At 41.8% G+C, this 15,829-nt stretch overlaps 1 protein-coding gene across 1 annotated transcript in view; it reads left to right on the forward strand.

Moving 5' to 3' along the window:
- Positions 1 to 15,070, forward strand: part of trabd2a (TraB domain containing 2A) — a 28,132-nt gene extending 13,062 nt beyond the window's left edge. The window contains exons 3-7 of the mRNA XM_037265921.1: positions 1,817 to 1,963; positions 2,251 to 2,425; positions 10,586 to 10,676; positions 11,916 to 12,188; positions 13,487 to 15,070. Of these exons, the coding sequence (XP_037121816.1) occupies positions 1,817 to 1,963; positions 2,251 to 2,425; positions 10,586 to 10,676; positions 11,916 to 12,188; positions 13,487 to 13,676 (876 nt within the window). The 3' untranslated portion in view covers positions 13,677 to 15,070. The remainder of the gene's footprint in view (positions 1 to 1,816; positions 1,964 to 2,250; positions 2,426 to 10,585; positions 10,677 to 11,915; positions 12,189 to 13,486) is intronic.
- Positions 15,071 to 15,829: the final 759 nt, after the last annotated feature.

Consider the following 15,829-nt stretch of genomic DNA (forward strand, 5'->3'; position numbering starts at 1 on the left):
ATAGATTCAGCTTTACCCAGAGATAGAGTGGCAAGAGTGCTAGTTTTGTTTTTCTTAACAAGCGAACCCTCCAAATCTCCACATGTGGGAATCCGAGCGTGCTAATGTTTGCGGTGCATGGGCGCTCCCACTCCACTCAATCTCAACAAGAGGGAGCATTTCCATGACAATGGACAATTATTGACTTTCATTGGCTCCGTTTGCTTTGATATCAGCGAGGGGTGTGTCTGTGTGTGGATGCTAGAGGGGGCGCCGGCCGGCCGGCCGGCCGGGGGGGGGCGGCCATGGATGAGAAGAAGGAACGGGGGCACCTGATGAAAGGAATGGGAGTGGGAAAGTGCACCCACTGACCCACTAAAACCAGAATGAGAATCACCGACGGAAACAAAGACATAATTCGTTCTGGGTTTTCTTTCCGATTCTGTATCCGTCTTCATGTTTGTTTGCTTCCTCTCCATCTTCTCTAAACGTCCCCCCCTGTTTTTAGCCCCCATCCAAGATTCAGCCCCCCTTTACCCTCCTTCTCCCTTCACAGCCATAATTTAAGGGTCTGAAAGGCACGACGAGCTGAGAAAAAGCGAGTGGATACGCCGTAGATGAGGGCCTTCCTTCACGGACGGGGCACAGATGTGAGGGTGTTATTGTGAAATGAAGTCGGGGAGGGGCGGCGATAGGCTAATTTGCGTGGCATAAAGACGACGGGGCCCTTTTCATATGCAGAGCGCCACTTTGATGCGCGGCTGATGAAAGCTGGAGGGAGCGCAAAGGAGAAGAGAGGACAGAGTGACGGAGGGCTTCTTTGTCCCCCTCCTGACAAGAAGGCATCTGCTCCTCTCCCGTCCCGCCGCTATACCGAGAAACCCACAATGGGGGAGGCCGAGAGGGAAAAAGTGTCATCGGAGGACCTTTAGAGGCCAGAACATGAACAAAACAGAAGCTCCGAGTAAGGCTACGCGCAGTGAAGTTGCATAAGCATTCATTCATATTGTGGACACATCGACTTAATTCCACAGCTGTCAACACACATCTTCACTTTGGAGAGCCGTTCCCACCAACTTCACTTTCCTGTTCTTTGTGAGAGTGTGTGGCGTTGATGAGATCTGAGACGGCGCACGGAGGTGAGTGTAGGGCTTTGGAAGACGGGGGGGGGCACTCTCGGACCTTCAGTGTGTGCGTTTCCCCGCGGCGACGATCATAGGCGGCAGGCTCGCCGGGGTCCTCTCACCAAACACTGGGCAATTTCACGCTCGCACAAAAGCCGGGGTTTGCTAGCAATGGAGCGTAAAGGCGCTCGGGGGACAAACTGCCTCAGAAGTTCTTAAGTAAATCTTCACCTGAAATGATGAAGATATTACCAAGGGTACAGAATCTTTTGTCTGGTTCTCATGGAATGTCCATTTGGTGATTGACTCCCCTGATCAGAATCTATTGAAACTCCAGTTCAATGGGATCCCTGACATTTGTGATTTGTTTGGATTTTGAAATGAATTTCGATGGAACATGAGCATACCGTAAAGCTTTGTGTGACTTTCAAGGTATGTTTTTTTTTTGGAAACCTTTGGTAAAACATCAAATAATGTGCCACTAGTTTCAAAGTTTCGACTTGGGTACCTATTAGCAACTGTTAGCACACCAAACTTGCTGTAGCCTGTTAGCATACCAAACTTTCTGTAGCCTGCTGTACAATGGAGCCAGAAAATTGGGAGTTTTGATGACTGTCCTGCTGAATTCTTTTTTCACATGTGGAATCTTTCATACTCTAAAAATCAGTGTGTAATCTAACAATCTAAAGATGTTATTCCTTCTCTCATTTTAGGTCATCTTTGCCCTCAACCAGACGTTACTACAACAGGAGTCTTTAAGGGCCGGTAGTCTTCAGGTCCCGTACACAACGGAAGACCTCATCAGGCACTACAACTGTGGAGACCTCAATTCCATCATCTTCAACCATGACACCTCTCAGGTAACTTATTTCCTTAACACTTGAATATTAGTGATGAGGTCATCCTTTTTCTGTTGAGTTTGGTGCGGACGAAGGGTCTCCTTCTCGTTAATCGGCGAAGAGTGATTTTGACCCTTTCACCCCATGGAGTGTTGCAATGACACGGCCCTTGACCTTTTGTAACCCTCAACCCCTTTGCCCAACCTTTCCATCCCACCAAAACTCCTCCTTGACCCCCCCCCCCCCCCAACAGCTTCTTCTGAAGTTGCAATTCAGGTTTTCTGATCTCAATATTTTGTCCTTGTCAGGTCCCAAACTTCAATAACGTAACGCTGCCGCCCAGCGAGCAGGTGACCGCCCAGGAAATCGACAGCTACTTCAGGCAGGAACTCATCTACAAGAGGAATGAGAGGATGGGCAAAAGGGTGAAAGCTCTGCTGGAAGAACACACAGACAAGAGCTTCTTCTTTGCCTTTGGAGCAGGTTGGTGTCATTTATACCTTCCAGATCCAAAACAGCCTTTGACCAACCGATGATGCTCAAAATTTAGGGCCCAAATAAATCCAAACCGTATTTGATCTTTCTAATTAGCTCCGGGCCAACCAGAACGGTGCTCGTTGGCTGTTTGAAGTCTTTTGGTTTTTCAAAAAATGTCACTTTAATACTCCCAATTCCTGTGTAACTACGTAACAAGCTGTTAAACCTGATAAGAGACAAGATCTGAGGCAGAGCGAAGATAACAGACCAGGTTAGTGTTTAGCGTCCGTGTTTCTTGATTGGCTGATGTGTATCTACGCTAGACAGCCTTTGTCCTGTCGGGAGTCGTGTTGCTTTGCTTGCAAAGGCATTGATCTCGTCCAGTAAAACGCACAAGGCAGGCTTTGTAATTATTTACTTAATAATTAATAAATAAATAAATAATATTCAATAGAGCGTAATAAATTATTTTTCTGAGGGAAGTGTGTTTATTTGAGGATTTACGGTATTCAATTGAAATGGCTTCCCAAATCATAAATCATTGTGGCCTCGCTCAGGAAATAAGCGTTGAAAAAGAAAAAAAAAAAGCCGCATTCAGTCAAAAGACACATGGAAAAAAAAACACATCACATATAAAAGTCATGTTTATTCAACATTAAAGGAAATTGTGCTTGACCATTTTACACTTAAAAGCCAATTAGAACGTACCCAAACACTGCAAAGCAATGGAAAGAACGTTTCAATATGTTGTTTTGTTCTAATGATGGCGTCCGTTTGGTGGGGAGAGGATCGGATTTTAGTGCCATCCATTTTGCTGTCACTTTTTCCCCCTTCCCGATGACATCGGCCAAAGCCAGAGTTTCTCTTTGGGTCATTTCGTAGACGAAAAAGCAGCTTTAAACAAAGTCGGAGACTTAGGGGGAGGCCTTCGCAGGCTCCTGGCAGGAAACAGCTGAGCAAAAGCAGACAGGCACGAGAGTACGTTTCAAAACGAGTCCCCAAGGATACACCTTTACAAGGGGTTGGCTTCAACATGTGTGTGTGTGCGTGAGCTGGTGAGTGAAAGTGATACGACCAATCAGCCCAGAAGCTCTAGTTTTAGACAAATGGAGGGCAGCTTGGGTCAGCGCCGACAAGGAACTGAATGGGAGACATTCGTTCTCTCGCTCATTTTCGCACACACACACACACATCAGCCCTCTAAGCCACATTGAAGACAAACTAGGGTAAAATGTGTCCTTAATTATCCCTGGAGGGGTCAGAGGACACACATACACACACACGCACACACACCACAATAGAGCTCATTAAGGCGGCTTACTTCCCTGTTAGAATCAGTTGAGCGACAGGTCTTATCTCTGACCGCCACAGTCTCAGGATGCACATTATTCCATTTATTTTATTATATTATTGATATCGATAATCACTAGCATCTATCACTCTGGCCGTCTTATTGTCATAGAAGCTTTTGTAGTATGGCTTTTTTTCTATTGCATCATGTGTTAGAGAAACTGGACTGCTGAATATTAAAAATGAAATCTGGTGATTTGAAAAAGATACTACACTCTAAATAATAATATTTCAGATTTTTTCTTTTTTTTTCTTATATATATTATTATATTTATATTAACATTTCTGCCTGTCTAAATATTAATTTCATTTTAGACAATATAGAAGAATATGAAATCAGCTTTGGCTTAGGGAAGCATAACAAAAAATCCCAAAGTGTAGAAGAAATAATTGGGTTGTGTCAGCTTGTATTTGTATTCGTCAGGACTGACAGACTGCGGCGGAAAAATGCCCTAAAACAACAGTCCGGGTGACAAATGAAATGTATTTGGCAACCGAAATGCTCCTCGGAGAACCACAATCTCAAACTTCATCTTCACGCTCGAGTTGCGACAAAATTACTCCGCTGCGTGATGACTGATTCAGCAGTGGAGGAAAGTGGACCCATGTCGCTGCCAGGATCTTATCGGAGGCGACGGAAAAGAAATAATCAATTGCTGAGATTGTTTAAGGAGAGGGGATTAATGATTCGTTGGAGAATCGTGCTTAATCATTCCATTCTGTTCCTTTTTTTCAAATCACTGTGTTGGTCCCCCAACGAAAGGGAAACCGTACGGCTATTTTGACATGGACCCTTCAAAGTCTCCGGGAGCATTTTGGAAAAACGTCAAGCTTTATTATTTTCAATCTACACAGCCCAGAAATTACAAGATGCCTATCAGATTACCTTACACTTTGTAGGTAGATTAAAATACGCTTTTCATTATTTTCTGGTCTAAAAACAAGCCGCCCATCTTGTACCGACCAATGTTCCGTATTACGGTTTTGTCAGGTCTTGCGATCCGTCACTATGCCGTAAGTAAAGACCTCCTTGGAGCTGTCTTCCCTCCATGTTTGTCTGAACCACTGCAGTCATCACTCACGATAAATGACGATGTTGAAAAGGTGCCACATGCTCCGAACCGCCATATGGAAGCGGTTATTACTCTCGCTCTATAGGTACAGTAACCCAATCCTCATATACAACATGAACCCGTGTCCCCCTTTAAGATGTCCGCCGTCGTCCTGACTTTAATAAAGTGATATGTTTATGTATCTCCGAATGCTGATGGCTGCAATTTTTTTTCCCCCCCCTTACACCCATGATCCGGGTTTGTTTTCCTGTTCCAAGCTGCTTAGCACGTCGTGATTCCCCACAAAAGTGCTTTAAAACCCAAAATATAATTATTAGTGGCCTGACTTACACCACAATGGTTAGCTCTGTTAGTGTGTGAAAGTTGTCTTCTCGTTTGTATTTGGAGTTTACTGCTGAAGCGTTTGCCATTACGATATCGTATTTTTACCGTATGGTTTGTTTTCCTTTAATATTTTATATGATATATATATATTTCATTCTAAACCATAAAAATGGAAATTGCCAAAATATACTCGGTTCACCATATCGTTCACAAAACGGCTTTTATTTACCACGAAAATCTAAAAACCTCGATAAAAAGTTCGACAAAGCAAAATCAAATCCTACAATTAAAATATGAAATTAAACTGGACATTCCTTTACCACAGTTCCCAAACCTTCTGCATACCTGAGCCAAAAATCCCTCCAGTGTGATTTCACACAGCACCACAACATTGTGGGGTCCGCCTTCGTCCCCCACATTTTTCTCCTTCTCCAGATGGTGTCAAAAAAGCACTTTTTTTTTTTACAGCAACTCTCCCTCATAAACAGCTATTTTACAACTGTTTGGGGCAGACGCTGACATGAGTACACACATGTCATGGAGTACCATTAAAATCCAGAGCCGACCTACCACACACTTGGCTGGGCCGCCATGGTTGAAGTCCCAGAATCAGATTTGAACCACATTTGTTCTTCACTTGTTTTTATTCTTTGATATTTTTTGTTTACTTTCATTTAATCAGATCTGTTCTGTTTGGCATTGACAAATGTGTAGCTTCAAATTTCAATGAAGATCAATAATAAACTTGGTGGTGTCCTTCTAATCCTAATAATTAAGACGTGATCATTTTTCATGGCAAAACCGATTATAGTTCTTTTAATGTAGCCTCTCCCTGTCTCCTTCTTCCTTGATAATAGAAACTTGTCGCAACATCTTCGGATGATTTATTAAAAGCGTTGAACTTCTCACCCTTGACCCTGTTCAAACCTGAGCAATACTTTCTTTTGCACCTGGAATGAGCTTTTTATGTGCTTGCCCAGCGGCTACACTCGATTCTTACGCTTATTTGGAGATGAGACACCGTGCTGTTGCAATGTCATTAAATGTCTTTTAAAAAAAAAAAAAAAGTGATGAAACTGATTCCCAGTTTCAAATCTGATCTTGCACAAAATACAAACGAAAGAATTGGACCGAACCAACATGGAATTAGTCATTTTTTGCTCAATATATTCTTAACTCTATTTGGTTTTAATTGACTTTACATTCTAAAAAAAATAAAACTTCAAACCAATAACATTTACTGTTACGAGTGTAACGTTAGCTTGTTTACAGTGCTAATGCTAGCTTAGTATTGCTAGCACAGCCATTTAGTTAAAACTTAACACCAACTTAGGCAATGCTTAAAATTGAACTGAGGAGCATTTATTCCGAGTACCAAACTTATACCTTACGTCCTTATAAATTCTATTTGAGCTACTGCTGAAATTTCCCTCGAGTTCAATTAATCGTAAAATGAAACGTCTCGCGGCAGCGCCATTTAATGCTGACAGCACGTTGGTTACTTTAGTCAAAACTGCTCCCCTTATACACAAACGTCCATCTTTGATCAGTTTTTGACGAGGCCGCATTGAATGAGTCGGTGTGTTGGAAACGCTTTAAGATGTTGGCACGAGTGAGTCTCGCGCTGGGGATAAAGCGAGCGACTGGACTGTGGCCGACCTGACATATGTAATTCCTTACACGGCTCCCAAATGCTCCACGCTGCCACACATTCAGAGCGAGAGTTTATTTAGAAAACACCCTCGCACCACAGACCTCTTGTGTGCTCGCCGCCTCGTTTATTCTCATCATAAATTCTAGGCTAGTCATTCGGACCGATCCAGAGAATGCCTTTTTCACACTGTGTGGCCGTTCAAGATAACTCAAATTTAGACGTGGTTAATGATCACTCTATTTTATCCTTCGCAAGAGAACGGGTCTGTTTCCATCTGTAGTGATGAGCGATCTTTTTGTCATCCAGCTTGAGAGAAATGGAAAAACAAAGTGTTTGAGAGCTGCTTGAGATATTCGTATTATTTCTTGGTGGTCTTGAAGAAGAGTGGTCTTGTGGTTTTGGCATGTTATGCGTTGTGATTCTGCTGCGGGTTGTGTGTTGTAACTGTCAGCTCTCTCGTTCCCCCCCCCCCCCGGTATCGCTTCATCAAAATGTCATCAGATAGATTCTACATTTACACACAATCCAAATCAACTTACGAATGATTGCTTCTAATCAGATTTGCAGTCATAGAATGAAGATCGGGAAAATTCCCCCAGTTTTCCTGAAAATTTGCGAGGAAATTCTGACATCACTTTGTGTAACAAGGCTCAAGCAGCCCACCGTTAACCACCGAGCAGCAGTTTGCGCTAAAACAACACGAGTACGTTTAGTTTGGCTTCATCTGCGGCTTCACCCTTGCACTGGACTTCACTGCGACTTTACGTCAACCTGCGCTGTGTTCTTATGTTCTTCCACTGTACTCGTAAGTGGATGACATATGTAGTTTTAAGAGGGTACAATTTCCTTTTATTAGTCTAGCTAACACATAAGACATTGGATTTCAATTTGTATTCCTTATGACAGACTAAAACAAAACATTTGTCTTGGAAGACTGATATTCAATTGACACATTATTATTACCGTTGTCGTATTTTTCGGACTATGACGCAAAAAATCAACGCGTTATAATCAGGTGCACCTTGTCGCCATCTTTAATTAAAATTCCTTCCTATTTACTTTCACCTTATGGTACGAAAAATACGGTAAGTGACCATTTTAATTTGAGTTGACGGGTTGACAGTTACGGTAAAAATGGCTGGCCGTATGTTTGAGCACGTATCGAATATCCAAAAACTCGGATTCATAAAATTACAGTAAACTAAATCCAATATTTATTTTAGACCTTTTCATTTAGCGGTGAAGAATATATTTTCTGTAAGGACGATTATTGGATTAACATTAAGAGACTGTTAAGGATCAGCACCACAAGTTATGAAAGTCTTACAGTACTTGAAATAATATTTTACCGCCACTCACGGTAATTTAATTGTGGTTAAGACCACTTAACATGACCCGCTCACTTCATCTGTGCAGCGTTTCCCCACATATTCCATTATACCAGTAGTGGGACTGCATCATTATTGGTAAATTTGGAATAAAATATCTCAACAACTGGTCGGGTTTCAGATAAAATTGGCAATGAGACTAAAAGCTGTCAACATTGGCGATTGTCACAGAAGTAAAAACACTGGAATCCTAAATTATTCAAATCAACGACACGAGATAGATTTTCAATTTTTATATCAGTCGGCACCCAATAATTTTGCTAAAGTTTGCTTTTGATATGGATGTCCCCCTACCTTAACTTTGTCAACTTTTCGATTGACAGAATTTGTATAACTGGATTACCGTATTTCTCAGACTACAAAGGAAATTAAACTCCTTTAGTTTTCTTAAAACAGATGTCAAATTGGGGTTAAATAAAGTTCCACTTCTTTGCTGTACTGGTTTGTTTCTCTTGATTCCTTATTATCCGAAAAATACGATAATTGACCTGTGAGTGGTTCTACAGTCGCATAAAATTACACTAATAGAGTAAAAACCAGTCCATAAACAGTCTTAATCCATTGTGAACTACTTTTTAATCCGAATGTATTTTTACGACTCTGGCCGCCCGCCCGCTGTAAGAAACATCCATCACAGTCGGCGAAAGCCTCAAGAAAGCAGCAGACACCTCGTTCTCTTCTCCGAGAATAGAGGGCTTCATTCAGTGCTTCGTGCTTCTGGTGATAATGGGCTGTTGGAAGCAGCTGACTATGGGAACATGTGTATTTAACACAGCTTGAAAAAGCCAAAGGGGGAGGCAGAATGGCCTCAGCGCGCCGCCTGTAGCGTTTGTTTATCCAACATGTCGTCATGTTATGAGAAGGGCCGTCTGAGCCTTGGTTACAAGTTGTAATGTAAATATAGATGTGTATGGAAAATGAATACTCTAAGACTTACCATATGCGCTAATATTTTTAGCCTGCCATTGTATTGAAAGGCCGTCTGTGTGAGCACAAACGCTACTGTTGTTTCTGTTATCGGGTGATGATTCAGATAAGACTTCACCAAAACGCGAATAAATTTGATGTTAGCTCAAAGCTAATTGTGTAAATGGCGCCATGTACTGTATAGCATGCTGCTAATAAAAGCTTCCAGGCCTGTTGCTGGACTTTATCTCAGCCATCTTGCCTCTCAAAATGTTGGCGCGACATACAGTGAACTGATTGTACATTGTAAGTGTTCTTGGCCCATTTCAGAAATGTGAAATGTATGAAATTGGCCTGTATAAATAAGCCCTGGAAATAAATGTCAAATTTTAGCCGCCGCGGAACATAAGTAGGTACTACAGACAGAAAATTTTATTTTTAGATTTGACCTCAAAAGTAGCTGTCAAATGCAAACGTATCAAAAATCCGCAGTGCAAAATAGTACACGGCAGTAATGATCGTTTGGAAACGTTTACAATCACGAGAGTCTTTGATCATAGGTCACTTGTCCTGTTTTGAAACCTAAAACCAAAGACCACATCATCCTTGGGGCCTTCTTATTAAAAAAAGCAGCCCAGACATATTTTTGAGGCTTTGGATTTCAGGGAGAACAATCATTTTTAATCAAGACGGCTAATCTTTGTTTGACTTTGGCCGACCATACCTGAAGTTCTCATCGAGGCCTCGGAGAACATGACAGAATTGATGGAATTTGCATCTACTGACATTTGTGTGCGAGCCAGCGTGCGTGCCCCCCGCTTTGAAGTTTGGAAACCCGCCCACCCTTCTGAAGCCGGACATTGTGCTGAACAGCTCCATTTGTCCCACCTTAATCCCCTGACGTAAACGCACATAAATCACATTGAGATGTTTCTAAACGCGGGCTGGCTGGAAAGCTTCATCGTACCGTCTCGCTCCGATTTCCAACTTCCAAAGACTGTCCACCAACGGGCTACTGGCTCTTCCAAGTACTCTGAAGCTGGACTAATCAAATAGCAATAATAAAAAATGAGATCTTAAAAGTCTATCGCTAACCATCCTAGCGATGGTAGCTAGTATCATGGCACCAATAGTCCGTCTTGGCCCCGGCGCTCCCTGGCAATAGCTTTGGGCCAGATTAAAGTGCCGGGTCTCATTGTTCGCTCAGCTCTATGGTGCCACGGTTGAGCAGGCCCAAACAATGGCTCCCGTCTCTCCTTTGTCACAACGAAGCTAAGAATGGAGACCTCTTGACACGGCAACCCAAAGCCTCGATGGTCCCACTTCACTTAGCCGAGAGGGTCGATGAAAGACAGGGGCAGGGGAAGTCAGCGATAAGGACGAGCCGGTACGGGTGGTGGATGTCGATCATCAGAGTCGTTATTTGTCTGATATAGAAATAAAGTTCTTATTGTTCCTCTTTTGATTGCAGGTCACTTCCTGGGCAACAATACAGTAATTGATGTGCTTCGTCGTCAAGGATACGAGGTGGAGCATACCCCTGCTGGGCAGCCCATCAACAGGTAGTCCCATTTCCCACCGCATACGGACAATTGCACGACTTGTTCCAAACAGCTTGAAGTTCCCTTGAAGTAAACAGGAGAGAGAAAAAGTAGACAGCCACACAAAGACCCAATAGATCTGAAAGCTCGTTTGTGTAGAACTTCATGTTTTATCACTTAAACAAGTCTCAAGTTCCGGCCAATAATATTTCTTCCAACATTTTCTGCGGCTTCACCCCCAAATAGGAAATCATTTTTAACATTGGTGTAACTTCATAGCTGCTACGTGCTCATCTCCAGACCTGAAACAGATGTTCCGTAATGCTTCGAAAACGTGTTGCCTGCAAATAATCACAAAACGCCCGCGGGCAGTTATCCGCTGATTAATTCTCATTTCTTCCACGATGCACTTCCTCCATATGTCCTCAAACATGACTAGTAGTGTCATGGCTTTCCTCAGCTCCAATGAATTACAAATCTACAAATCAGATTTATGATTTTATAAACAGTCAGAAAGGAAAAATGAAAGATTTAAATCATACCAGAGTGGAGGCCTTATGTGTGTAGTTTTTTTTACAGTGTCTGCTGTCTTCAAAGGTGGCAGCAGGGCCAGATAATTGGGTATTTTCAGATTTTTCCAGGATTATTCATCAATATCTTTGCCTGTCAGCTGTCAGTAACTCAAATGAATCTTTATCGGCATTTTCTGTAGAATTTTCTGTTTTTGTTTGTTTTGCGGAGTCACTGAGATATCTTTGAGCCCCTTAGCCCCCCTTCCAAGGAAAAAAATCCTAGCTCCGCCAGTGCACAGACACAAAACATTACATTTTCTTTCATCTACTGGAATTTAAACTGGAATTTGAATTCAAAATGCAGGCACCTTATTTAGCTTGATTTATTACCCACGTTCGGCTCATATTCAAACCAAACGAAGTCATGTGGAAAGTGGGCAGGTGTCTATGGGATGGTTCTAAGGGTGTGATGAAAAATGACTATTTATAGTTCCTGCTGTTTCTGTCTGTGCTACCTCTATGACTACACTGACCACCTATGAAGTGTTATGGAAAGGCCCAACTTAGCGTAGCATCCCACCCTGATGTGATGCATGCTTTGCAGTGCGGCGTAGCATAGCATGAAGGCAGCTATCACCGAAAAGATCTTGAGAAACAATGGAGGGATTCATCCAATATAATACAGAAATCATGTTTAGAAAAGGAAAAGGATGGTGGAGTGTGATATTTATCATGATCAACCATCTAGGAGAACATCATCCAGATCTGATTGGACTGAGCCAGAGGACCAACATGACGAGTCCTTTTTCCTGGAGCCTTTCCTCCACGAACTCCCAGAAAGGGATCAAGATCAGGGGCGGTCCCTAGAGGACGAGCGCTTGACCCACATGCTTCTGCCGTCGGACAGCCTGGAACTGCTGGAGAAAGCAGAGAAGAAGTTGCTGAAGAAAAGAAGGAGAAACAAACAGAAGAAACAGCGGCACAGGCATTTCAATGATCTCTGGGTCCGCATAGAAGAGAGGTAAGATGGCAACCAAACCAAAACCAAAATGCACGATAGATCATTCTATAAATTGCACATTAAAAAAAATCTTGATGTTTTGACACCCTTCAATTATTTCCCCAAAATGCTCTTTTGACCAAAAAATTGCATTTTTATCTTTAATGAGTAGGAAATTCAAATGTAAAACCACAGTATATAAAATATACAGACTGCCTTAAAATACATGAAACACCATGAAACACAAGGAAGTGAGTAATCCGCTAGAATCAGAAAGCTCCAAATGTGTAACCCCCCCCAACCCTGTTAACCTGTAGAACAAAAACCGACACTTCCTGCTGTTCCGCTGGAGGCCCAACCAGACAACATATCATATCACCATCTACTTTCTGCACTCCAAAAACACCCATGCCCCGCAGTGACAAATGAGTCCTGACTAGTTCCTGGCTGGTATAGGTGACTTAAAGGTGAAAATAACTGCCTGGGAATTCCACGCAAGAATCCGGTTTTGGTCTGGCTTCAGGCGGGGGCTAACCGGACAACGAGACAAGCTCACCTTTCAGATGAAAACGAGACCACCGCACAGGTGTGGTCCACTAGTAGTTTGTGAATGATTAGCCGTGCCCGCACCGCCAGTTAATTTGCTGAAATTCTATCCAGCCATTTATCATGCTGATGGAATAAGTAAGGGAGGGAGAAGGAATTATATACACACATCAGAAATGAACATTTCAGAGATTTTCCATTAGAAGATTGGTTCCACTGAGACCACCGTGGTATATTAAGTAGTTTTCCAAAATCGAGTTCAGTAAATTAAACATGAACTGCAATATGTAAAAGAAATGCACTACAGTGCCTGAATAATCCAACCCGATCTGTTTTCGTTCATCCCGGACACAGAGGATGTGTGAGAACGTTTGTGTTTTCATTTTCGAAGCGACCTTGTCTTTTTGGGCGGTAAGGAAGTAGACTGTTTGTTTCCACGTGTGCCAAAAAGCGTACAAGGTTGACATCTTTGTATATTTGAATGTCTGACCGGATGCCTGAACGGGAACGGTAAAGGTAGTCCAAAACTCAACTCGGTGCCGTCGCAAAAGTGCTCCAACAAAAATCTCATGAAATGGAAATAAATGCTCTCTGCATAAACACCAACTTTATTTATACACAAAACGATTTAGCAATTAATTCTGCATGTTGAATATAAGACTATAAATTTTCCCTATGATGCGATTTTTCATCCAACACCCCAAATTTTCAGATGGTGCTTTTGGAGTCCCATCTAAAACCGTTTGTGTGTCTCTACGTTGTTGCGTCCACAGCGCCGCGGCCCAGTCCCCGCCACCGCCCCGCATCGTCGACGGTGACATCACGGTGAAGCCTCCCAGTGGAGACTCGAACCACTACAACTATTACAACTTGCACTCCGCCTCGTCGACTTGCTCGTGCACACTGATCCTCTTGTTCGCCCCGCTTGCACTCCTTCACCACACCTGGACGATCCTCCTTTAGCATTTGTTGCACTCCGGTACAACAAAGGGAATCTTAGGGACTACTTTGTGCGCAGGTGATGGAATCAAACGGCTGGATGAACACGTATTAAGCAGAAAGGTTTTGGACAAGGAGGTACAACATCTTCGATGGATCGTCTGTTTAAAAAAATAGAAGGGCAATGTACCGTATTTTTCGGACTATAAGGCGCACTTAAGAATATTCACTTGCTCAATGAGACCGTGCCTTATAATCAGAAAAAGACGGTAAAAATCAGTTTGTTCATCCCGAGACTCATTTAACTTCAAACTACATCATGAGTGCGTGTGTGCAAATCTCTCAGCTCTTACATCCCCTGGCCTTGCCCGAAGCAGTGTTTTCCAGATTTGTATGTATTCTTCCATTTTCGAAGAATCTGAATTTGTTATGAACAGCCTACGTCAGGGGAAATGTGTATATATTGTCTAATATTATAGATGTATTTTAGAATTATTAAAAACAAAAAAGGAACATCACATGTTGTTGATACGAATATATAAATATATGCAGTATATTTTTGGACAGAATCAGGAACTAACCACCATAAATTGTGCGTCTCACTGAAAAGTTATTTTTTTGGAATGGACAGATGATATTATTGTACTTTTGTGTATCAGTGTTAATCACTTGCCAATGTGGCCACAATGTAAGGACATTTTTATTGTCATGTATTTGTTTAATTTATTTAACTACTATAGTTTTTGCCTAAACTCAAGTGACACATTCTTGATGTTTTTCTAGAATTTGGAATTACTGGTACATTTTTCCACACGGTCATAAATTCTCTCCAAGTGAAGACAATATATTAGACAAGAATGACAAGTTTCCTCCACAAGTGCCAAATGAAGGTAAGACATATTGTTTTCACCTCCTCACCTTAGGATTAAGTCAAACCATGCCTTTAATTTCGTTAAAATTTGTGAGTAGCTGGCACGTGCAAGAACGAACTAAACATGGCGTCCATTAGAATTGCTTCTCAAATCTTAAAGGGACCGTCAGCCGGAAAATAAAAATTGAATTGTCTCATTAACATTCAACCGCGATCACCATTACCAAATCAAGAATAAAATATTTATCTAGATCAATTATCTGAATTGTGTCTTTGCATTTACTGGGTAGGGCAAATTGATGCCACCGGTGTGGTCTGAGTCATCTTTGTGCCTTGTTTAGATGAAGTTAATGTGGTGTGATAAGGCAGTTAGGTAACAAACAGGAAACGAGAGCCTAAGCCATCTTTACATGTGCGGGAAATGAATGTTAGTTAATTGGTTCGTTCCATCAACAGGAAAAGATGCTCCATTTGCACTTTGATTCACGGGTGGCCACCCCCATTTTAATTATTTATTATTTTATCTCAAAAATAAGACCCGCAACCCCAAAAAAAAAAAAAGTCATGTATAAAGACAATCAACACACTCAGCATTTATCATTGTGTTTGACTTGAGTCTATGCTTGACTCGATGTAATACAACACTCGGGATAAACATACCTTGTGTGTCAATCTGGCATGAATCAACAAACTAAAATGCTGTTCATCGCTCTAATTGCCTCCTGTCGCCTTCATTTGCTGACAGACGCAGTTCAAGTCCAGATGAGATGCGTATTCTATTTTTCTACCTCTATAAATGACCAGGAAAAAAATAATAATTCATTTATTCATTCAAGGGGCTGCAGTAAAGACCTAAAAAAATGATCTAGATGTAAATAAAATCAAATAAAAGATGAAAATCATTTTTTGGTCTGAAACCAGAATGTCTCCGGTAGAACAAAAATAAACAAATTGACCTTGGTGTTCCAATAATTTTGGACTGGACTGTACGTGGCAATTTTTATATGTCAAAAAAAAAAAAAAAAACCCTCAAAAGAAATGTCCATTTCTCTTCAATCAAACAAGAACGAGGCGTTAAAAAGTCCACGCCCCGCCAAACCTGGCAAGCTTTGAATTGAAAGCAGATGTCTGCACAGACGTCTGTTTCCTGCAAGCTGAGTTGAAGCAAGACATGGCATCCAATAGGACAAAATCAAATTGTTGATTTTCAACGGAATCTTAATGATCCTGGCTTGTATTTCCAAAAATATCGCTTTGCTTTGTGGCCCTTGTTAAAAACCAATGAATAGCTTCATTTATACGATGA

Source organism: Syngnathus acus, chromosome 12 (assembly GCF_901709675.1).
Source record: "Syngnathus acus chromosome 12, fSynAcu1.2, whole genome shotgun sequence".
NCBI lineage: Eukaryota > Metazoa > Chordata > Actinopteri > Syngnathiformes > Syngnathidae > Syngnathus > Syngnathus acus.